The sequence below is a fragment of the Cydia fagiglandana genome, chromosome 25, assembly GCF_963556715.1.
Source record: "Cydia fagiglandana chromosome 25, ilCydFagi1.1, whole genome shotgun sequence".
Lineage (NCBI taxonomy): Eukaryota > Metazoa > Arthropoda > Insecta > Lepidoptera > Tortricidae > Cydia > Cydia fagiglandana.
The window spans coordinates 10,267,153-10,291,147 of record NC_085956.1 but is presented as its reverse complement, the minus strand read 5'-3'; the positions used below and the strand labels follow the sequence as shown (position 1 = coordinate 10,291,147).

Sequence of the window (23,995 nt, the reverse complement as noted above, 5' to 3'; positions counted from 1 at the left end):
TAGCGGTACCGTCATATAGCGGCCGTCTCCATACTAAATAATACGGCTAAATATGGATGTCGTAGTATTTGTCACCTATCCTAGGAAACCAGAGCATAAGCGGTGGTGGCCGGGTGGATATGACGTCAGACAGTCGCGGGTTCAAATCATGGCTCGTACCAATGATAATATTGATAATACTGCAAAAATAATACAATGATGGTGGTAAACAGGAATACGGCCCGCCCAATGGTAAGCGGTAACTGTAGCCCATAGATGGCTGCGACGTCACAGCCAACTATGGGGATTTGTCGAATAGGGATGTTTCCTGTACTTTAAATAAATTATTTCAAACCGTGCACGAAATAAATCACCAGATAATTATTAGAAAAACATAGATAGCAGCTATTTTTAAACACAATTTGTATTTAATAAATCGGATAGAAGTTTAAAAAGTAGGTGAGTGTGACGTCACTATATTTGTTTTCATATAAATTCCATATTAGCAAAACGTTTTGACAGTTCTAAAAAAGAAGCTGATTTGACTAGTAGGAATGTAGCCTATTGTCGCACCTGTTACCGTGGTGAAATAGGGGCCTGGAGGTTGGACATCTGGGGGCGGCGGTGAGACAGCTGGAAACGCTTTGTAGCAATATACATAGCGCGGGGGGAGACTGTTGTACATAGCATGTCTGTAACCCTGGTAGTTCACCTGTGCCACGCAGAGAAATGCTCCTTATCATCTAACAAAGCGTCAGCGCCAGTAGGCGTCAGCACTGCATGTGCGAGGGCGGCCGCTAGTAGCGCTCCCACGCCGTGAGCGATGACTAATATGGCGGGGAGACTTCTAACAGTATACATAGCATGTCTGTATTTGGTAGTTTACCTATTACACGCAGAGAAATGCTCCTTATCATCTAACAAAGCGTCAGCCCCAGTAGGCGGCAGCACTGCGAGTGCGAGGGCGGCCGCTAATAGAGCTACATTGCTATGTAGCTCTATTAGCGGATGTCTGTACCTATACAAACTCAATACGGAAGTAAAGATTACCTGTGCCACGCAGAGAAATGCTCCTTATCGTCTAACAAAGCGTCAGCCCCAGTAGGCGGCAGCACTGCGTGTGCGAGGGCGGCCGCTAGTAGCGCTCCCACGCCGTGAGCGATGACCAATATGGCGGGGAGACTTCTAGCAGTATAAGTATAACCCTGGTAGTTCACCTGTGCCACGCAGAGAAATGCTCCTTATCATCTAACAAAGCGTCAGCGCCAGTAGGCGGTAGCGCTGCGTGTGCGAGAGCGGCCGCTAGCAGAGCTACGTAGTATGTCTGTACCTATACAAACTCAATACGGAAATAAAGTTTACCTGTGCCACGCAGAGAAATGCTCCTTATCGTCTAACAAAGCGTCAGCGCCAGTAGGCGGCAGCACTGCATGTGCGAGAGCGGCCGCTAGTAGCGCTCCCACGCCGTGAGCGATGACCAATATGGACAGCAGGCGGCGGCGGTGCGGCCGCGGGGAGACTTCGTAGCAGTATGAGTAGCATGTCGGTACTAGACCGCCTGAGCCGATGGCGGAACAGAATCTGAAAAGTAATTAATAAGGATAATTGTCATAAGGGTGTCAGAAATTATGTAAAATTGAACCCTATCATATTGTAGCAAAGTTCAAAGTCACGAGGGAAATATATTCCTCCTGTCTTAGTCTTATTGTATTGTATTCTAATATATCGTATTGTACGTTTTGTGCAACGTTCGGTTAAGACGAGGCAAACGCAAAATTATAGTTTTTAAATTTAACTTTTACGTTATACTTATAACCAAAGTAAATGCCGTGCAATAAATTATTGTCATTTATGGGGCCCGGGCCGGTATCGGCCTGTCAGTTGTTCGGAACTGTCAAAATTTTGTTCTAACTGACAGGCCGATACCGTCCGGCGTACTATTAATCAGCGGGCCCCTTTAATGTCAGGATCGTAGCAAGCGGAAATCCGTGGTCTCCGCCTACCCCTCCGGGAAATAGGTATGTTTGTTCCATATTCGGAACATGTTTGTTCCACATTCGGAACACGTCGGTTCCACTCACCGGGCCATCATGAAGGTGCCGTAGGTGGGCATGAAGGCGGCGACGGCGGCGAACACGGCGTTGACCGCCAGCGCCGACACCAGCGCGCGCCGCCGCCCCAGCCGCCCGCCCAGCGCGCCCCAGCCCAGGCCGCCCAGCGACCCGCCCACCAGGCTGATCAGCACTACAGACAATTCCCAGTAACAGTAACAATTCCCAATTACAGTAACATCCTGTATAATTATACAGGGTGTTACTGGCCATCGGGCTTTAAATCCAGGGCTCGATTCTACTCGCTAAACTGAGCTACTTTTATTATGGCACCGACCACGAAATCCAAAAAAAAATTTTCACGTTTTCATACATTTTGTCTGATCAGATGTCGACGTTTTCTATGGATAAGCCAAAAAAGTTTTCCCCGATTTTAGGGTTGGTCTCATAGTAAAAGTTTAGCGAGTGAAATCAAGCCCTGGAATTAAAGCCCCATGGTCAGACACATACTGTACATTTACATTAGAGATGCACCGGATGTTCGGTTACTATCCGGCATCCGGCCTATCCCGCCCTTATTTCAATATCCTACGGCGGCGGTCTCCAAACCCCGGCCCGCGGACCGAATCCGGCCCGCGATGCGTTCCGATCCGGTCCGCAGGGTTCAGCATTCATTAAGAGTAGAACTGTTCCTCACGGCTACAACCGGACACCGGAGGGTGCACAAACCCACGGTGGCCCGCGCGATAGTTTCTGAGGCGCAATATGGCCCTCGGGTAAAAAAGTCTGGAGACCCCTGTCCTACGGGATACCAGATCGTGACTAAATATCTGGGCGGATACCGGATAGAAACTTTGCTTGACTTCGGAGTAAACAAATTGTATTTAAGAAACAGTCACTCGTGATTAATTTTGAAAATATATCGACGCTTAAATCCACATGCTAAGGTTGAAATTCTATTGATGTGCTGCCGATAAATCTTACAGCGCCTGGTACAGAGCTAATAACCAAGCCAGTTTTTCTCGTGCGGCAATATGCATAGTTCGATCTCACACGAGGGTAACACGAAGGACACTGCTGAAAGTTCTAGGGTCGCTAGGGCATACTAGGTTCCATATACGGAAAATCAATTATCATAACGTCCCAAATATGGAACATAAGTTAATAAGACTTACCAAGCCAGTTCTTCTCGTGTGGCAGTATGCATAGCTCGATCTCACACGAGGGTAACACAAAGGGTACTGCTGAAAGTTCTAGGGTCGCGCCGGCGAGCGCTAGGCTGCATGCTAGGTACACCTTCAGTTGGGCTATACCGCAGCCGGCCTGAAAAGAAAATACAGTAAAAACCCATTAACTCAACACGGGTTTAAGGTAGAAATAAGAGAATCCATCAAAATAATAACATGTAAAAAGATGCAAGTCTCGCAAACGCAGTTCTTCTACTACAAAAAAGTTTTGAGATGTAATGTTAAACCAAGTCGGTTATTTTAGTCAGTACCGGGGGCGTCCACAGAACTCGATTTCCACTGACTTGCCTATTTTAAAACCATGTAAATATTAGGTATTTTAAATTTTTGTAATACATAAAATGACTTGGCCAACTTGACTGAAATGACTTGGCTCAGTATATGGTTATACTGAGGCTAACCTGTTAGGTCTAGATGTGTTCGAGGTAATGTTCCATATATGGAACACTGGGCCTCGCCTGGTCTATATGCATGGCCTCACCTGTCGTAACGCGTCTTCGTGGAACTGGTCTAAAGCACTGGTGTCGCTATAGTCTATGAGCTCGCCACTCTCATTGTCCATGGGTTCAGGGGGGTTCACTGTCATGCTGACTGTACCTGGCTCGCCGGTGCCATCTGTAAAAAAATAAATAAGTAAAGCACAATCTGTCCAAAAATATGACCATATGTAGAGGAGAAACCCTGAACAGCCAGACATACAAAAGCATCATATGTGCTGCATATCCCGATCCTCAGCAATGAGGGACCGATTGAAGAGAGTGCTGCATATAGGACGTACCAGTCAGTCTGTCCTCTGTGTAGGCCATGGTGCGAGCTATGGACCCGAAGCTCTTGGGCGAGTCGGAGTCAGAGCGAGCGCGCACGAGGCACGCCTGTTCCTCCGCCATGCTTCTCGCTCGCTGTTATGTGACACATCTAGAGGAAATCAGTACATTTGTTTAGTCTTTAAGCACCTAAGAGTGTATAAGGTGCCATTAGATATATCGGTGTGGCCGAGGTGCTCACAAATATCTGAACATGCCTATAATGTCAAGTGAATAAGAGATAAGATAAGATAAGATAATATTTATTCATTAAAACTTATGCTAATTTGATTTATACAATGGTAATTATACAATTTATACTTAAATACTAGTAATTCATGGATTCAGGTTAAGATAGGTACAGATCAATTTAACAATATTAATACCGATACAAATATGTATTTTCTAAACTCTAATGGAAATTTGAACAATACCTAAACTAAGTAAACATTTACTTGTATCTTAGGTATGCACGTTTTGTAGGTCAGTGTATAAGTGGGGAAGTGCTTACCAAACAAGATGATTATTTATTTATAATAACAATAAACTATATGACTATGACTATATTCTACTCTTTAGAACGTTAAGTGGTGACATACTTAGCAATTAGTTTGTACAACACACATATAAATCTTTCTTAACTTCTATGTGACTATTTCTAGTAGTCTTTCTGTGTCCTCGTACGCCTTGCCAATGAGCAACGTTTGTACCGCTTTTATGCAGACTTTACTGGGCATTGGGTAAATATTCAATAGGAGATTGAATTTATTGTAAAGGAAAGAGCCGAGGAAACAAAAAAACTTACGTGTGTTTGCGGTGCGGAATGAATCTTTGGTGCAAATTATGTCAGCACGTCGCTTGCCAGATAAGATCTGGGGGTTATAGGGTATGAGTGAATGTTGTTTTACTACAGTGTTCAAGACGAATAACTGTCGAACGCTCAGAACTTTACACTCGGTCAACAATTGAGTCGTGGGATAACGTAAGGGACGGAATGTGCTAACTTTGAGAACTGCCCTCTGAGCTCTTTCTAAATCGATGATCGTTGTCTTGTTTGCTCCTCCCCAGGACGTGATACAATATACTAACAGTGATTGACAAAGTGCAAGATAGACTGATTTAATAAGTGTTTGATCTGCCGCATGTCTTAGGTTCTTAAAGACATAAATTAATTTTCTAACTCTAGATGTCAGAGATTCGATGTGTGCTTTAAAGTTAAGATGCTGATCGATAATAACACCCAGGTACTTGATATTGTTAGTGGTACTGAGTTTTGGGCAGTTATAAGGACAAAGGTTTACACGCGACGTGTCGGGATCTGGACAATTATGTGCTATTAAAGTGTGGATGTTATCGGACGGTTGGGTAGATATATTTGAGGAGAACGTGATATATTTTGTTTTTTCCGTATTTAATGTTAGTGCGTTTGTTTTTAGCCAGCGGGTAACTAGGTTTAAACCTACTTGCGCGTTTTTGAAAACGTCAGTCCATGTATCGCCGTTAAAGAGTAGGGCTGTATCGTCTGCGTAGGATATAACTCTACCATTTGGAATAGGGAGGGTACATAGGTCATTTATGTACGTCAGAAAAAGGGATGGGGCCAGAATACTTCCCTGTGGGACACCATAATCAATGGGGAGTTCGTCACTTATATGGTTTTCAATCGAAACTCGTTGTTTTCGATCAGAAAGATAATCTTTAAAAATTCTTAGAGGATGACCTCTTATTCCTATGTACTCTAGCTTGTCAATAAGTGTTGGAATTGTCACAGTATCGAAAGCTTTAGCCAGGTCCAGGAATATAGCTAAACACTTTTTTTGGGAGTCAAGCTGTCTAACAACATAATCTGTAAGATCGTGAACTGCGTCGTTCGTTGAAAGCCCTGCTCTAAAGCCATATTGTGATGATGCCAGGAGTTTATACTTGTCTAAGAATTTAACAAATCGTTTAGATATTACACGTTCTAATATTTTTGATAAAGATGGCAAGATAGCGATTGGGCGATAGTTATTAATACAACTCTTATCACCACCTTTGTGGATTGGTTTGATGAGAGCTATTTTTAGAATTTTGGGAAAAACGCCTGTATAAATGCACAAGTTGAAGAGGTGGGTCAGTGGAGGGGTCAACATTTTTTTATGTTGTTTTATAAAAGAACAAGGGATTTTGTCAATACCAGTAGCGCAGTCATTTCTGAGAGTCATTATAATGCTATCAATTTCGGCTTCGTCCGTATCAGTTAATACAAAGGAGTTAGAGTTTATCACACGGTAAGGGGTCGTATTCTGAGAGGTAGGCAATTGAGAATAACAATTTGTGTTTTCTGCGAGCGTTTTACCTATATTCGCAAAAAAATTGTTTGCTGTATTGACTGTCTGCCGAGCGTCTATAGCGTCAGCTATAAGCGCTTGAGACGTCGACCTCATATTACTCATACTTGTTACGTTTTTGATGACTTTCCATAATTTCTTTTTATCGTGTCCTGCTTTTATTATTTCTGTTTTGTCATGTTGTCGTTTTAGGTTTTTTAACAAATTATTACAAAAATTTCGATAACGTTGGTATGTTGTTTTAAGTATTGTGTCATTTGGAGTTTTTGCCAGTTTTTTATGCATTCTGTCACGGTTTCTAATGCATCGTAACAATCCGGGGGTTATCCATGGTTTAATAGTTTTCATTTTGCGTGACATACTTTTACTATGTCACGGGTAGCTGATTTATTGTCCAGTTTAGATAAAATGACTTGACTAGGGGCTCTTTGGTAATACTGAGGGATACACAGTAACAATGAACTGTGGTCAGTTAAACTACTATGGAGCACTAAAGTGAGGTATTTAGTAAAACAACCGTTCGGACCAATGACTGGTTTATTACTGAAGCATGCAGGTACAGCGTCAATACATATCACTCCTCCCACATTATTCTGGGAACCTGACAACAAAACAGAAAATATTTTAGGTGTATGTACCTTCAAGAAATACATTAAATATTAACTATACTTATCATTATTTATAATTAACCCTTTTAGTTCTAGGCCTTAAATTACATCGGCGCGGAACCGGATCCGACTGGTTGTCAGTCTGCTCGTTCTGAGGCAGCTGCTGCTGCTGCGCTCGCGGGCGCAGCACTTGCGAGTCCGCGGGGGCCGCGGGGGACGCGGGCGCTGCAGGGCTCGCGGGAGCCGAGGCGGACGCGGGGCTCGCGGGTCCGGAGCTTAGAGTTTCTAATTCTGGCACCGGTCGATCCGTTTCCTCTCCCTCCACATTATTATCATCACACTCATAAAAGTCGTTGTCGGATGCAATATCTAGTGATTCGTTAATCTCTTGATCAATATTTTCAATTGCGTCCGGCCTCGACAATGACATAGTTGAGCGCGGGGGTGAGGGTTGCAACGCCTGTGCCGTCGGCGCCTGAGCCGGAGCGGGCGAAAAGGTCAAAGGGCGCGGGGAAGGCGCGGGCGCGGGCGGCGGCGGCGAGTCGTTTGCTTGCGCAGCATTATCAATCTTATCAGCAAGCGACCCACCTGAATATCGCAACAGCTGATCGACGTGACGTATACATTTACCGATACCTCTAACGTCTATAGTAAACATCCTATTTCCAACTTTATTTATTATTGTTCCCACTCGCCATACAGGCTTTTGAGCAACAAAACATCGAACTAAAACAACTTGGCCCACATCAAACTTACGCGCACCTGCCAAACCAACGTGCTCTTTATTACTATCGGTTTCTTTGCTAGGTAACATTAAATCGAGTTTACTACGTAAATCCCTACCGAACATGAGTTTTGCAGGTGTTTCGTTAGTGCTACAATGGACACTGTTGCGATATTCAAATAGAAAACTTAACAATCGCTCATTAATAGCCTCCGTTGACATTTTATCATCGCAACTTTGAATACATCTTATCATTTTTTTTGAAATCTTAGCACATATTTCGGCCTGACCATTACTGCAGGGATGGTAAATTGGTGAGTTTAAATATTTTATTCCATTAACTGCACAAAAATGTCTAAATAATTCACTATTTATTTTTGGATCATTATCTGATACTATAGTTTTGGGTAAGCCGAATGTAGAAAATAGATATTTTAATTTTACAATTAGGGATTTTGACGAAACATCTTTACTCATGTGTAAACACTCCAACCATTTGCTGAATGCATCTACCACGACCAAGTACATCCTTTGCCCAACCTGCACGTAGTCAATGTGAAGACGTTCCCAGCATGCGCGCGCGCTAGGCCACGGGAGGGGCGAGCGGGGTGGGGCGGTCCGCACTTTACTGCATACGGTGCAATTTTGCACAATGCGTTCTATATCGGAGTCCAAACCTGGCCACCAAAGTTTACCGCGCGCAATACTCTTAGTTTTTACGATTCCTAAGTGTCCCCTATGCAATTCCTCTAACACGCGTGCTCTGTGAGCCGGAGGGACAACTATTCGATGACCGCGTAAAATACAACCCTTTTCGACTTCTAAATCAGTTTTACATCTAAAATATGGTTGAATATTCTTACATTTAATTTTACGCGGCCACCCGTTTTTAATGTACTTCATAACAATTTTCATTGTCTTGTCTAAGGCCGTCGCCGCCCTAATATCTTCAAATGATATTGGCAAGGTTTGCTCGTCTAAAAAGTTTAAATACGAACTACCTTCGTCAATGTTTAACTCAGACGGATTTACTACTTTCGGCGGTGCCCTAGAGAAATAGTCAGCCACAACATTTTTTTCACTAGTAATGTAACTAATGACGTAGTTGTAGGCTGATAAGTAAATAGCGTACCGTTGCAAACGGGAGGCAGCCATAACGGATATGCCATTTTTCTTGCCAAATATGGCAAGTAGGGGTCGATGGTCAGTTTTGAGTACAAATGGTTCACTTCGCCCGTAAAGGTACTGGTGGAAATGTTTCACGCCGTACACTATGGCTGCGGCTTCCTTGTGCACTTGGCTGTAGTTTTTCTCGCTGGGCGTAAGTGCCCGGGAGGCGAAAGCCAGGGGTCGCTCGTGACCTTCCGGCCCAAGCGATATTACGGCACCCAGACCGGCGGGTCCCGCGTCAACACTCAAAACCAGTCGCGCTTCCGGATCAAAATGAGTTAGAACCCGGCCTGAAGCCATTTCACGTTTAATGGCGATGAATGCCCCCTCTTGCTCGGGGCCCCATCTCCACATAGCATCGACCTTAAGTAACTCGTGCAACGGATTAAGTACACTCGAGGCGCGCGGTATAAACTTCCGATAATAATTAATAAACCCTAAAAACCGCTTAACATCCAGAACATTATTTGGGCGAGGGGCATTAACTATTGCCTCAATCTTTTTTGGACATGTTCGAAGGCCGTTTTTGTCAATGACGTAACCTAAATATGTGACGCTCGATTTAAAAAACTCGCACTTATCTTTTTGTAATTTTAAACCGGCGTCTTTAATTCGAAACATAACTTCACGCAACCTTTCCAAATGAGTCGCCTTATCCGGCCCTGTGATACACACGTCATCTAGCCAGATGCTCACTCCGTCTATTCCTACCAGCAAGGTCTCCATTGTTCTCTGAAATATAGCCGGCGCATTGGCCAGACCATATACGAGCCTGGTGTATTGGAACAACCCTCGCGTGGTGCTGATGGTAGTGAGCTCCCGGGACTCGTCACTCAATACGAATTGATTATACGCATTGCTCAAATCCAGCTTTGTATAACGTTCGCCGCCTCCTAATTTCGCGAACACTTCTTCTATACGCGGCATAGGATATTTGTCAATAACCAAGTCTTTGTTTAGCGTTACCGAATAATCGCCTGCAATTTTAATTTTCCCGTTCTCCTTCAAAACCGGAACAATTGGAGTCGCGTACTTTGAAAAGTTCACCGGTACTAGTATACCTAAACCAACAAGGCGTTCGAGTTCCTCATCAACTCTGTGCTTAAGGGCAAAGGGAACTGGTCGGGGTTTAAAAAAAACTGGTACAACATTTTCTTTAAGGCGCAGTGAGATTTTAAATTTATTAAATTTTCCCAATCCCTCGCTGAACAAATCGGCATAAGAATGTAATAATTGTTGAATCTCCCCGGCGTAATGGTCAGTGGCTATACTATTATTATTATAATATTCCTCAGTAGTAACTTTAATGCCGAATTTAGTCATAAAATCACGACCAATTAAGGGTGGACCTCCTTTAGGTATCACATATATCTTAAGGACGTCTTTAATTGAATTGTACTCAGCATTTACTAACAATACACCCATTGGCGTCATTTTATGCCCGTTATAAACACATAATTTAATGTTACACTCATGTAACTGAATATGAGAAAAATATTGTTTATAACATTTATCGGAAATCACACTTATACCTGAACCCGAGTCTAGTTCCATATAAAATTTGTCACCGTTGATTAATACAGTTAAAATAATGGGATCGTAATGTTCATACCTTAACCTTTTGGCCGCCGGACCTAGTCCGCAAAGACGCTCACTCACACGCCAGAGCAAATTTTAAGTAAACAACTAATAAAAAGTTTAGGGATTGCAAATAGTGATATCGATATTTACAATATTATGGTAAAAATCTTTTTAATTTAGCTTTGTTCTTATCCTGTTTTAATTTCATTCCAAATTGCCAAAATTAAACATATGTTTTACACCCGAAAATGTTTAAAATATAGGGATTTAACATAAAAAACAACCACTAAACAATGTCGATTCAAGACGTGATATCGCCGCACTAGGCTGTACGAGAAGTCTTTTATACAAGACAACGGCGCCCATGGACTGCCCGCAATGCAGACCGACAAGGACTGTTTCCGCGCGGATCAAGTAATAATAGTCTCTAGGTCAACGGCGTAAGCGCTTGTCGGTACGTAAATTTTATTGGCGTAACGTTAAAGCTGCGCATCATGTGTCGATAAAGTCAATATACCGGAACTGTTTTAGTGAAAATTACACGTGGGTTGAATTTTTAATGAGTGAAGATATTATTCCGGAATTAGAATCTATCATTATAATTTCAGTTTGGTTTACATTAATCTATAGGTAAACTCTTATCAAAAAAACGTTCAACGACTTGTTACAAAAAAATTACACATTAACTTCAATGTTATAACAATAAAAGTAAAGTCTGATAAACAGGTATGTCCCTGTACCACACTTGTGCGAAGCGGTCGCTGCGGTGTATCCCTTCCCACTAAGCTATAAAATAACATAATTTTTTTTTTATCTCTTCTGCAATTAAATAGTCCACAATCTACAATGGCAAATTTACTTGTCTGACTGTACTTTATAGAGCTAAAGAAGCTACCAGAACTTTAAATATAGTTATGCCTATCTGACTCTCGTTCTACGTATTCTAGTAAGTAGTTACCTACTATTCGTTGAAAAAAATTGGCGATTAACAAGTGTTCAAATACTTAGATAAAAACATATTTCTGACTTTAAAAATTCCCATATCGAGTTAACATTCCCATCCCTAGCTGTCTTTTATACAAGACAACGGCGACGAGGAACATGAAAAATGTTGAAAATTGGAGCAATTTTTTTAAATGCCTTATTATAAAAGAAGGGATTTATATAGCGGCTTAAAAAGCAAATAAATGAAAAAACAAAGACCTTAAATATGAACACGAGTGTAAATGAAATAGTAATTGTTATTATTTTCACATTAACTCAGTGGTTGAATTTGTGTCTTGTATACAAGACGACGGCGCCAGCGTATCGTTCTATCGTTGTCTTCTATACCGGACAACGGCGGTCAAAGGGTTAAATTGTATAGCGCACACTCCTCACAGTCCTCGCAAGAAGTTTCCGATTCTCCTTCCTGTGCTTGGATATTGTGAAATCTTTGTTTGCATACTTTCTTTAGGTGTCCCTTAACACCGCACTTGCCGCACTTATAACCTTTATAACGACACGTTTCCGCACTGTGGTTCTTCATACCGCAAATATTACACCTACTGACGTCATCACGTTCATGCCATTTGGAACCCGATGCGATATCCGTAACACGACCGGCACCAGCTCCGCCACCGCGGCTGGCGCGACCACGGGCGCCGCCGCGCCCACGGCTCGCCGCGCTCGCCGCACGGAAAACCGGCTCCTCCTTTATCGGCACGTTGCCGATATTGCCGTTCTCGCCTACCACCGCCTGGGCTTGCCTAGCACTAGCCGCTTGCTCTGCGACCTCCAGCGCCTTGGCGAACGTAAGGGTCGCCGCGTCTTGTTCAAACAACTTATCGCGCTCGGGGCCAGAACCCAGACCGAGGACGAAACGGTCCGTCAGCACCGTCTCCAGGGCGGTGCCCAGGTCGCAATGACTTGCCAACCCGCGTAGCCGCGCCGCCCAGTCTCCTAAAGACTCGTCTGGTTTCTTCGTCGCACTGTAGAACTTCGCCTTATTAGCAAACGAACACTTTTTAATTTTAAAATGTTTATCTAAAACAGCAATAAGTTCGTCATACGTATGCGCTTCTAAATCACGAGGGTACACGAGATTACGTGCCAAGCGATACGAATCGTCCGAAAGATGCGTTATTAACACTGCACATTTGTTATCGGCTGTAATACTATTAACATTTACTTTGAAAAACTGAGTTAATTTGCCTTTGAAAATAGACCATTCTCCGGATTTGTAGTCGAAATTAGGCAAAGAACCGAGATAAGAATTCGCCATATTTATTTTTTAAATGCGTGGGTACTCTCGCGTCGTCGCCAGTGAGGTATTTAGTAAAACAACCGTTCGGACCAATGACTGGTTTATTACTGAAGCATGCAGGTACAGCGTCAATACATATCAATCCTTTTAAGGCAAGTTTAGACTTTGCAAAGACATGGTCAAGACAATTTTTTTCTCTAGTTGGTCGGAGGTGAGAAGGAAGATATCCAAGAAAAGCTAATTGAGTTAAGTATTCAAAAGAGTTTCGATCTTGGTTGCCGTTTTTGATATCAATGTTAAAATCTCCCATAAGAAATACATTTTTAAATATCGATAGCTGCGATAAAATTTTATTAAGGGACAATAGAAAGTTGTTTATGTTTTTATTCGAGGGGGAGCGATAAATGCCTACTAAAGCCGTATCAGTTCCTATTTTTAATATTAAGCAGTTTGCATCTAGAAATATATCGGGCTCTTCCACAGTTACATTATTTATATTTCCTTTAATGTAGAACACGACACCGTCATTTTGCAACACGTTGGTTTTTAAACTTACGTAAGAATTATAGCCGTTTATTTGAGGGATCGTTTGGTTGGAGGTAATCCAGCACTCTGTCAATACAATTATATCAACGTCAGAATTTATTAAGCTTAGTAAAGTTAAGAGTCCATTGAAATTACTGTTTAGGCTTCTAATATTTTGTAAAAGTATTTTTAAATTTGAACCATAAGTATTGACAAGCGTCGAGCATCTATCTGGGTCGCACACTAGTGATTCATACTCACACGAGGCCTCAATATCGTCAAGCAAGACGTTGGTTGCGTTATCCATTTTTGTTGATATGTGCAGCAGATGACGTTGAAACGCGGCGCTCTAGGCGCCCTCATAATCTATAGAATTTATATACCTAAGTTGCGCATTTTTCTTCGCTGGGCACTGGTCGTCTCCGGTTTTATGATTGGCCGGCTTTTTAAAGCGCAGACACGTAGCGCATTTGGCGGGTTCAGCTTGCTTTGGACACTCCTTAAAACCATGGCCTGATGACCCGCAATGTCCACAAGTAGGTTCTGTATCTTTGCAATATTTAGCCGAATGGCCGTATAAATGGCATAAATAACAACGGGTCAGGAGAGTGAAATCTCGTACTGGGCAAGATGTCCAATTGATAAAAACGCGTTGTTGTTGTATGAGCATACGTCGGACTTCAGCTGTGCATTCTAGGATGTAGTTGCAGGTGGATAAGTCCTTTTTTCCAGATTTATGACTAAGTTTAACTGAGCACATAAATGTATCCCTAGTGAGATTTGGTTGTAAGTCTGCAATGTTTTGTTTAAAAATACAATCGAACACTTCTCCTTCGGACATATTTGTCGGGACTCCTAGGATGATTATCTTCGGTCTCCTTTTGGTGGTATCTTCCACTTTAAGTCCTGATTGCTGCAGCTGCTGAGATGCTTTAAGCTTTTCAAGGTCATCCTTTCTCTCGGTGCTGATTATGACTCCACCGTTCTTTGTTTTTCTCATACCACTTAATTAAGTTTTGGATCAGGTTTTTGGTGTCCTCACTGGATTTTTCTTTGTCGGCAGGGTAAATTGCGATGCTACTACTTGACTTGGTAGGCACAACAGTCGAACTTTTCCCGGTCCTAACCATGTTGGCGAACGATTGTTTTTCTTCGGTTGTTGCTTTTTCTTGTATGCACTGTTTGAGTTCATATAGCTGGGTGCTGATGTTTGTTTGCATGGACAAGGTATTCACTTTGGCTTGGCTAAGTAATAAATTCTGCTTGACCGCCTGGTATTGTACAGCCAATTGCGAGATTCCTCCTAATACGCTCTTACTTAGCGTGTTTATTCTCAGTTTTTGGTCTGAGTTTAATTTACCATCATTTGCAATGGTGCAAATTTCACTAAGGCGCTTTTCAATTTCGGAAATCCATTTCTGGATTTCAGTGGTTGAAACTACATCAGGTGCCTCGGCTCGTGCTACTGCTACTGGGGTTCCTGGGGTGGTTTCCATAGCTGGTCTTCCTTCTGGAGGGGGACTTCGCGGAGTCCGTGAACTTCTGTTAAAAGCGTCATTACCACTCATCGCTGCGTTTTTAAATTGTACCCATTACACAGCCGATATGACTCACGCGGAGATTCACAGTTTAATGAAAAAGTGCTGACACTGATTTGACACAGTTACTATTTTATTGTTATGATTAAATAAATACACAATTTGCAGTGGACACGACCGCCAATGACGGCAGTCAACTCTCGAACCCATGTCTCGAATGCTTGTCAATGTCAATTTGAAATCAACCTTATTGACAACAACAAGATACCTTTAGGTTGGAACATCGTATCCGAACCTAAATTAACTTTTGTGTGAAAAGTATGATGTTTTTGTTTCAGCTTGTCCCAAAAAACCTAATTTAAATTATTAATTTTAATTGATTTGAACTTTTGACTATTCAAATAAGTCTTGCTTCCAATTAGTTTGGAGTGGTTTGGATAATTGAGGTTCTATTGTATGTGTTTTTGTCAACTGTACAGTGACGAAATTGCATGGGGAAATTATGATTGAAATGACGGCTGATGGTGATAGTTATGGTTGCCATAATTAGTCGGAACTGATAAGGTACATGATTCGGGAGCAGGCCCAGACAGGTCAACAAAATACCGGAAATTAATATACGGGACTAAAACGGGACCGGTAAAAATACGGGACGTGATACTTAAATATGGTGACAGTCCCGTATATACGGGACGTATGGCAACCCTAGTGATAGTACATGCAAAAGGGGCTTAGTTAAGATTTTTACTGACTGTAACCATAGCATGAAAGCTAACACTTCTCAGTGAATAAACTAAAGTAAGCATTTATTATCATTATCAAACCCAAATACATACATATAGGTGAGTACCTACTAGTAATCTTATCAATATGAAATAAGTACAAACAAGCAACACATTGTTATCAATAAAATATATATACTTTAGTGATTATGAGTATATTATTAAAATAATACGCAATACTTGGTCGAATTTACTTAAGTGTGAAATGTTTTTAGTACAAACTTATTAGAACATTACTTTCTGTTTAGAGTAGATAAATAAATGCACTTACTTTGGCAGTAAACTTCCACTATTTTTGTTTTATTCACAATAATACTTTGCAAAAGATTTGACTAACTCAAGTGATACACTGTTGGAGACAAATTCAGGCAGGTCCGGTGGGCGTTAGAACCGCATTTAACCAATTTAGAACGCGCAGGGGAGCACAAAACTACGCCATGTACGACACTGTATGCATTTTATACAAGAATAAATCGCAATACGCGAACATAGTGCACTTTAATTGAATATAAATTGATTACGACCGCTGCTAAAACCTAAAACGTCATATTTGAGAAATTGAATGAGTGTTTAAAAAAAAGATTTTTTTTTTTAATATACACTAGACTACAGCACATTAACACACACGCAAAACAACTTTTGTAATAACTCGTAATAATTTATTTTTATATTAATAAAGCAATTAAATTAATATGTATTTAAGTCTCTCTTAGAAAATATAAACAATCACTCCTTCGTATACACACGTTCTAACCCGACTGATAATATGATAATAACTATATTACCCGTATTATTTTAGAAGGAGGTCTTATAACTTAGTGTACTTGTCACGATGAAAAGAAATAGTGCATGTTTAGGTGACATTTAATTCAGCTGCATTATTTTTGAGTGAATGATTTATTTTTAAACAAATAGTGCTGCGCTAAGTATCGATTAAAGTCTAATAAAAGCAAAGCCTTTTTATTTAACAACTCAAAGTTGCAATGTTGCAATAAAGACTTTTTTATTTTATTTATGTATACTTTTACAATCGGAAAATATTACCCACTGTTTATATTTGTTATTTACTAGCCTCCACCTTGCAATTTTGTCGGCCTTAAAATCTTAAGTAACTTTTAAACCAATTTCAAGACCTTACAATGTTTCAACTCGTAACACATATTTGCAGTTATTTACAAATGAAATAGTTTATAGATAACATTTAAAAAATCAGTGCCGTATTTACATCAAAGAATGCAACGTCGTGAATTATTATACTGTAGAGGTAAGTACTGCTTATACTTTAGTATGAAGGTCAAGTTAAACGTAATACTAATAATCTATTTTAAGTACTTAAATTATGTAAGTTGTACTGACTTAATAAAACCAAAAGCATACATGGCCAATAATAATTATGGATAAAAGCAAATATTTGTTTAAATATAATACAATTTCTGGGTTTTTCTAAACGATGTTATGGTTACAGTTATGGTACATAATTGTGCGAACGAATAATAAAGTCAAAATAGGCATTGGATATAGCAGACAAAAAAAAAACATAGCTTTCTACAGGTACTAAAAATCGAAGAAGAATTAACTTAAAAGGATTTTCTAAGGGTTCTAGGACATAAAATTTCATAAATTTCTATCAATAACTTACAATTTGAAGCATTTACTAAGCAATATTAGTTTCTTTCGTTATTTAACACTGAAAGCGGTGCTACACTGTTTTATATGTATATACATTTATTACATTGTGATTTAGAATCGCTGGTGTCGTGTGCAGAATTGCAGATTTGCAATAATTTAATTGAACTTAGGACCTGATGCGCTTTTTACGAAAACACATTTTTCACTCGTTCACAATCACAAAATATAGTTAAAATCGCTTCATAGGTACAATCACTACAATTCACATTTTTCACTGAAACAGTTTTAATGTATTCACCAATTTTTGCAACACTGTTAGAACAAGGAACTGCGAAAGTGTGCCACTACCTAGACACGGCATGAATGAAGTATAAAATATTATTTTTCAAAGCAGGCTATTGAATTAATATCATCACAACCTTCAACTTTATATAAAATATTCAAATACAGTTTGTTTTATCCAAAGAACATTGAATTAAGCGAAATAAAACAATTGACTGAGAAATTTATACTGAGGTTTGTATGTCAATCTAGTCTGTCGACGAATCTATCTCATGTGTAGCAGTGAAAAACCTGGAGTTTAAGGTCAAGAAAGGGACAAAATATGTAGGTTAGTGAAATGCATGAAAGAGAAGGGATGAAGATCAAGGCAACGTGAGTTGATATTTCGATCCCTGGATGGCATAACAGTATATGTACAGACCTAGATAACTCCATGTTATAATTATGTGAATATCCCAAATCTTACTTCTAGGTTTTTTGTGTATGGTTGCATCACATCACTTTCGCTGACATGTTTTGTGAAAAAGTATGGAACTAGCGCCCCTCAGTAACATAATATCAATAAATTCAAGCGTTCACAATATTTATTTAAAGCGAATCTATTATTAATTTACTTACTTTTGATTTTACATAATACTTATAAAGGTATGTTCGAGTGGGTGCGGTTATGAAGTAATTAGTCCCTTCATTTTATTAGGTGCTTGATTTCTACTTAAAAAAAATGCAACCTCATTGCTCTTGCTTTAAGCCCTTTAAGCAAGAGCAAAAGCAAGAGCTGACCTTTATCTTCTCTTTTTCTAGATGAGAAACATACAAACAATCACATCTACAATATTATTAGGATAGATATGAACTAAAAGAACTTGTTGTTTTTTTTGTTTATATTATTACATGCACATATTTCTTTCGTAAAAAATAGCTTAGGTGAAATATAAAATATGTTTCCTATTAAGCTTTGAACCGTTATTTGAAGCCTAACATAAATAAATAATTTGAGAGTAGCGAACTTGATTTCCTGTAACAGATCGGTCAAACCACGAATACTCCCCACTCCATCCCTACCTTGTGACGTCAGGTCCTGTGCACCAGGTGGGGCAACGAGGCAGGTAGCGCTCGGAGCCCTCGTCATTGGCGTCTTGTTTGCCGTAGCAATCGGTCGTTTATTAAAAACTTTAACTTTGTAAAACGGTGTTACCGTTCGGTTTTTAAATTAAATTATTTTAAAAAATGGACCACGATACAGGTGAGTCCTCTGATTCAGATTCAACCAGTAGTTCTTCCACGGATACTGCCCCTATGGAAAATACCCCGAGGCCACCTGCGGAGGCACAGGAACCCGGACCTTCGCAAGTGGGAAGCAAAAGGAAGGCTGCGAAGCACACAAAGCTACGCAAGAATAAACGCCGTCGCATGGAATCTACAATAAGGTATTTAAGTGAACAAGTAAGTGGAATATCACATTTCATCGCGAATAACGCTGCCTTTCAGCCTACCTTCCAACCTGTTTTTCACTCCACACCTGGTGTACAGGAAGCCTATGATTCTGACGGCGGCGTTAGTGCAAATGTTAGCGGAGACCTTTTTAATAATGATACGACGGGCACAGCGCCCGCGCCCCCGCCCCCGGCTCGTGCCGAGCAGCCTGCACCCGGGTGCTCATTTCAATTACCGCTTGGTACGGTTTTGAAAGAACCGACTATACCCAAATCGAGGCCAGACTTAGTCAGCTTGATTAATAACATCCAACGATTCAATTCAGAGGACTGGGATAGTGTGCGCTATGCAGACGTACAAAAACAATACTGTTCTTCGCCAGGTTTCACGTATCTAGAGACGAACGATGAGCTCAAGCCATTTGATAAGTTTAACTCTCTAGCACTTATTGAACGTGGATTTGCTACTATCACTCAGGCCCTTATTAAACAAAATGAGGCGGCTCAGACCGGTTTTAAAGATTTGGTTGCTTGGTCAAATTCAGTGGCCCAAATCACCACGAAATTACTGGAGGAAAAATTAAATGAAATTTTTGTGCAGGGTAGCTTTCAAAAAATTAGTAATGACGCTTTGCAAATAGCTTGTGGCCATAGGGCCGAATTAATACAGCAAAGGCGCGATAATATGTTACGATCAGTCAAGGACAATTTTCTGAAAGCTAGCTTGAAGAAAATTCCACCCACTTGTGAGAATTTATTTAATAAAGAACTGTTTGCCAATGCAATTGAAAAGGCCGGTGGATCCTCTAAAACATTTTGGCCGCCCAGGGCGCCCTCTAGTCACAAAGCTGCTGCGCAAGCTCAGCCACAACAGCAAACTCAGGCCATGCCTAGTTATGCTAACACCTATCCAAACAAAGCACCTCCTTTGTTTAATACTAATTACACATACCCTGATTACACCAATCGGATGCCATTGCCCAACCCGTTTGTGAATTATCAGTCGCAACCTCGCGACTACCCTCGCTTTAACCAAAAATATAATCAACAGACAAAGCCGCCTCGACAAAGGGCTAATAAAGGTTTTCAAAGCAACGACACTTTTGCGAATAGCTACCGCGGAGGTAGGTTCTCGGGCCCATCCTCAACACGAGGGCAAGGTAGGCGGAAGTTGTGACTTGAGCGATTTTCGGGCTGGCCGTTTAATAGATTTTGTGCAACATTGGAAGGATTTACAGGCTCCAACATCCTTAATTCAGATTATTCAAAACTTTCGAATCCCTTTTATAGCCAAACCCCCTTTGATGGTACCAAATGTAGTAAATCATCCATTGATGACTCCCAAAAGTTGCGAAATGGATCGCATTATAAATCAAATGTTGCAAATGAGCGTGTTGGAACCTGTAGATCCCAGCCCCAGCTTCGTATCCCCAATGTTCATAATACCGAAAAGCGACGGGTCGGCCCGCCCGATCTTCAATTTAAAAAGTGTAAACGAGTACGTTTTAGTGAAACCTTTTCGCTTAATGAACATGCACAGAATACCCACATTCTTGCAACCAAACGACTGGCTAATAAAAATCGATTTATCAAATGCATATTTCCATCTTCCAATTGCCAAAGCACATCGATGTTTCCTCCGATTAGTTTACGACAATCAATTAATGCAAATGACCTGTTTACCTTTCGGCATAGCCTGTGCCCCAAAAGTCTTTGCATCCCTGACAAATTGGGTGGCTCAGTTACTCAGAGAAAAGGGATTTCGAATAGTTGTTTACTTGGACGACTTCTTAATGGCCAATCAGGACCCCCAAATTTTAGCCAAGCAGGCTTTAGAAGCTACCCGCCTATTAGAATACCTAGGCTGGCAAGTCAACTATGCCAAATCGGTATTGACCCCCCAAAAGAGCCTCCAGTACTTGGGCGTGATTTGGGACCCACACAGAAACGAAAAGTCTCTGCCGCTTCAAAAAATGCAAAGCTTTCGACAAAAAGCACAAAACTTGCTAAATCGAAGAACGGGCAATGCAAACGAAATTCAGAGTCTAGTAGGGATGGTAAATTTTGCCAGCTTTATGGTACCCAGGGGTCGTCTGAATCACAGAGCGCTATTAAGTCATTGCCAAAATCTGTTGCTCAAAAATCCACGCCACCTTTATTCGATACCAACACATGCGTTAAACGAGTTAAAGTGGTGGTGCACAAATCTAGCGATGACTTCCCCAATTCATTACCCACCTACAACCAACTATCTAGTGACGGACGCATCGGGGCAAGCGTGGGGGGCCCAGCTAGACAATCTCAAGCTGTGGGGCCTCTGGACTCCAGAGGAAGCAAAACTTCACTCCAATCAGCGCGAGATGTTGGCAATCTACCACGCCCTAAAAGGTCACTGTCGGCACCTAGTCGGTGCCTCTCTGTTAATTCAATCGGACAACAGAACGGTAGTTGCCTATTTAAGAAACGAAGGGGGCACAAGGTCACCCCGCCTGATGGAGATCTCCCATCAAATATTCAGAGTCCTAGACCGGTTCAAGATTCACATAGAAATACATTATTTGCCAGGCCGGTACAACGGCGAAGCCGATCACCTGTCTCGCCTTACGAGGCCTCCCGAGTGGCACCTGTCCCCCAAAATAATGAATCAAATTTTTTCCAAGTTCGGCCGTCCATCAATAGACCTATTTGCGTCGTCAGTAGCCCATGTTCTCCCAATATACGGCACGCTGGACCTGACGGACAGACAGGCCAGCCTTTACGATGCCTTCAGCCAAACGTGGGATTACCCCCTAGCGTGGGTATTTCCACCCCCCTTTCTGATACCCCGCGTGCTGCAACACCTCAACACTGCGAGAGGGATATATTTGATCGTAGCCCCACGTTGGTTGAAAGTGTTCTGGAGACCGGACCTCAAGAACAGGGCTCTGGGTCCCCCGTTCACAATTTACAACCTAGACCAAGTTTTGGTGGACGCGACCACCGGCCTTCCTCCTCCCATGACACAGGACACTGGAGGTCTGGAGATGTGGGGGTGGTCAGCCAGCTTAAATGGATGGTCACAAGATCATATAAATTTTTTACAAAAAAGTTGGCGGGATTCTTCCATTAAAACTTACAAAAATGCGTGGCAAAAATGGTGCGTTTGGGCTAATCAAAATTCCGTTAGTATGTCGAAACCACAGGGGGCTGATTTGGCTAAATTCTTAATTGACCTTCACCTTAAGCAAGGTCTGGCTTATAATACTATATTAGTATACAAATCTGCAGTTTCAACTCTATGTGATCCAAGCTTAAATATCCCCCTTAGCTCACATATATTGGTACGTCAAGCATTAAAATCTATACGAAATTCGAGTATAAAAAATAAAAAAGCTCCTATATGGGATACAGACATCCTTGTAAATTGGTTAAAGAGTAATAATTGCAATGAGAATAGTTTATACGAATGTTCTGCTCGCGCTGCTATTTTATTATTATTATGCTCTGGTCGTCGTGTGCATGACTTGACATTATTGGCTGTAGGTGATAATAGCTGTATTGAGGCCGATAGTTCTATAATTTTCTGGCCCAAATATGGATCTAAAACTGACACAGTACTAAATCGTCAATCTGGATGGCAAATCTTTCAAAATAAAGATAGCAAAGTCTTAGATCCATTATTTTGGGTGAAAAGAGTCATTTTGCTATCGCAACCTAGACGTATAGCTTGCGGTGTTGATAATTTATTTTTGACAACATGTGGACAGCCAAAGGCTGCCTCACGTACAAATATATCTGGATGGATACGAAAGATTCTACTGCAGGCCGGCATTAAAGCTAGTGCTGGCAGCGTCCGGCCTGCGGTAGCATCTAAAAGCTGGGTTGAGAATATCCCACTAGATGAGATTCTGGCCAGAGGAAATTGGAGGTCAGAAAATACATTTCTAAAATACTATTGTCGTCCAGTTCAACCTGCTAATTTGCCGTCACAATCATGTGCTAATTTGTTTATACCAATAGGTGAATAATGAATATATTTAATGACTATACGATCAATAGCTTTATTTACAAAATATACACCTGAATGTAAGTAGATATTAAACTGTGTATCTTGATGATAAATGTACTTAAATTTAACTTGCTCATTGGTGAACTGTTGTGTACTTATAATCGAATTTCTAAAAGTAGGTAATTATTATGATATTTACACGTTACCTAATTTAATGTGATTCTCTTATGTATCTTCTCTTAAATATCTAGATTATACTAGGCATAAGCAATGATTCTTATGTAAAGTGTGGTGCAATTTCATATAATTAGCCATAATTTTGATTCATATACTTATGTGAAATTGTATGTAATTATTGCAAACGAATATGATTTGAATATAAAGATTGATATACATAATGTATTTTAGATTTCTATTCCCTATTTTCCTAATCACATTGGCGTCATACTGTGCACCAGGCGATACCAAACAGATCTCAAATTATTTATTTATGTTAGGCTTCAAATAACGGTTCAAAGCTTAATAGCAGCGTTTTACCTACCATTAAAACGCTTATTAAGCGATAACCTTATTTGAAGCCTAACATTTAAATTCTGCCTGGTACATTCTTATTTGAGAGCCAATGACGAGGGCTCCGAGCGCTACCTGCCTCGTTGCCCCACCTGGTGCACAGGACCTGACGTCACAAGGTAGGGATGGAGTGGGGAGTATTCGTGGTTTGACCGATCTGTTACAGGAAATCAAGTTCGCTACTCTCAAATTATTTATTTATGTTAGGCTTCAAATAAGGTTATCGCTTAATAAGCGTTTTAATGGTAGGTAAAACGCTGCTATTATGAAAGTTTCTCCTGAAAAGTAAGAAAAATTTAATATAAAATTAGCATTTTTTAAATAACGTGTAATTTAATAATGTGTAAAAATATTAAATTTGTATAATTAATGTATATATCTAACATCAACCAATAATTACAATTAAAATTTAAGCCTTCAATTCGAATGCGATATCTTACGATCCTTTCGTCATGTGTAGCGGTTTACATATTGACCAGTTATGTGTACGCATTGCGCAGGTAGGAGTGT

The 23,995-nt window shown here is 40.8% G+C and overlaps 3 protein-coding genes and 1 pseudogene across 3 annotated transcripts in view; all 4 read right to left on the bottom strand.

Annotated features, from left to right (window-relative positions):
- LOC134676850 (synaptic vesicle glycoprotein 2A-like) overlaps positions 1 to 17,825 on the bottom strand; it is a gene marked incomplete at its 3' end in the record, with an annotated part of 42,996 nt that extends 25,171 nt beyond the window's left edge. Inside the window, exons 1-6 of the mRNA XM_063535232.1 lie at positions 17,223 to 17,825; positions 4,056 to 4,192; positions 3,759 to 3,892; positions 3,206 to 3,353; positions 2,061 to 2,223; positions 1,342 to 1,560 (exon numbers count right to left, since the gene is read on the bottom strand). Coding sequence (XP_063391302.1) covers positions 1,342 to 1,560; positions 2,061 to 2,223; positions 3,206 to 3,353; positions 3,759 to 3,892; positions 4,056 to 4,164 — 773 coding nt within the window. The remainder of the gene's footprint in view (positions 1 to 1,341; positions 1,561 to 2,060; positions 2,224 to 3,205; positions 3,354 to 3,758; positions 3,893 to 4,055; positions 4,193 to 17,222) is intronic.
- On the bottom strand, positions 7,086 to 7,676 carry LOC134676849 (WASH complex subunit 3-like). The gene has a single exon (XM_063535230.1). It carries the CDS (start codon positions 7,674 to 7,676, stop codon positions 7,086 to 7,088), a length of 591 nt encoding a protein of 196 aa, XP_063391300.1.
- Positions 10,547 to 12,850, bottom strand: LOC134677069 (uncharacterized). Its single transcript, XM_063535511.1, has one exon. It carries the CDS (start codon positions 12,754 to 12,756, stop codon positions 11,839 to 11,841), a length of 918 nt encoding a protein of 305 aa, XP_063391581.1. The 5' UTR covers positions 12,757 to 12,850; the 3' UTR covers positions 10,547 to 11,838.
- On the bottom strand, positions 12,897 to 14,860 carry LOC134676977 (uncharacterized; annotated as a pseudogene).
- Positions 17,826 to 23,995: the final 6,170 nt, after the last annotated feature.

What these genes read in the sequence shown, in the direction of transcription:
- LOC134676849 (XM_063535230.1), bottom strand. Translation starts at nt 7,676, where the DNA reads ATGTTTACTATAGACGTTAGAGGTATCGGTAAATGTATACGTCACGTC.
- LOC134677069 (XM_063535511.1), bottom strand. Translation starts at nt 12,756, where the DNA reads ATGGCGAATTCTTATCTCGGTTCTTTGCCTAATTTCGACTACAAATCC.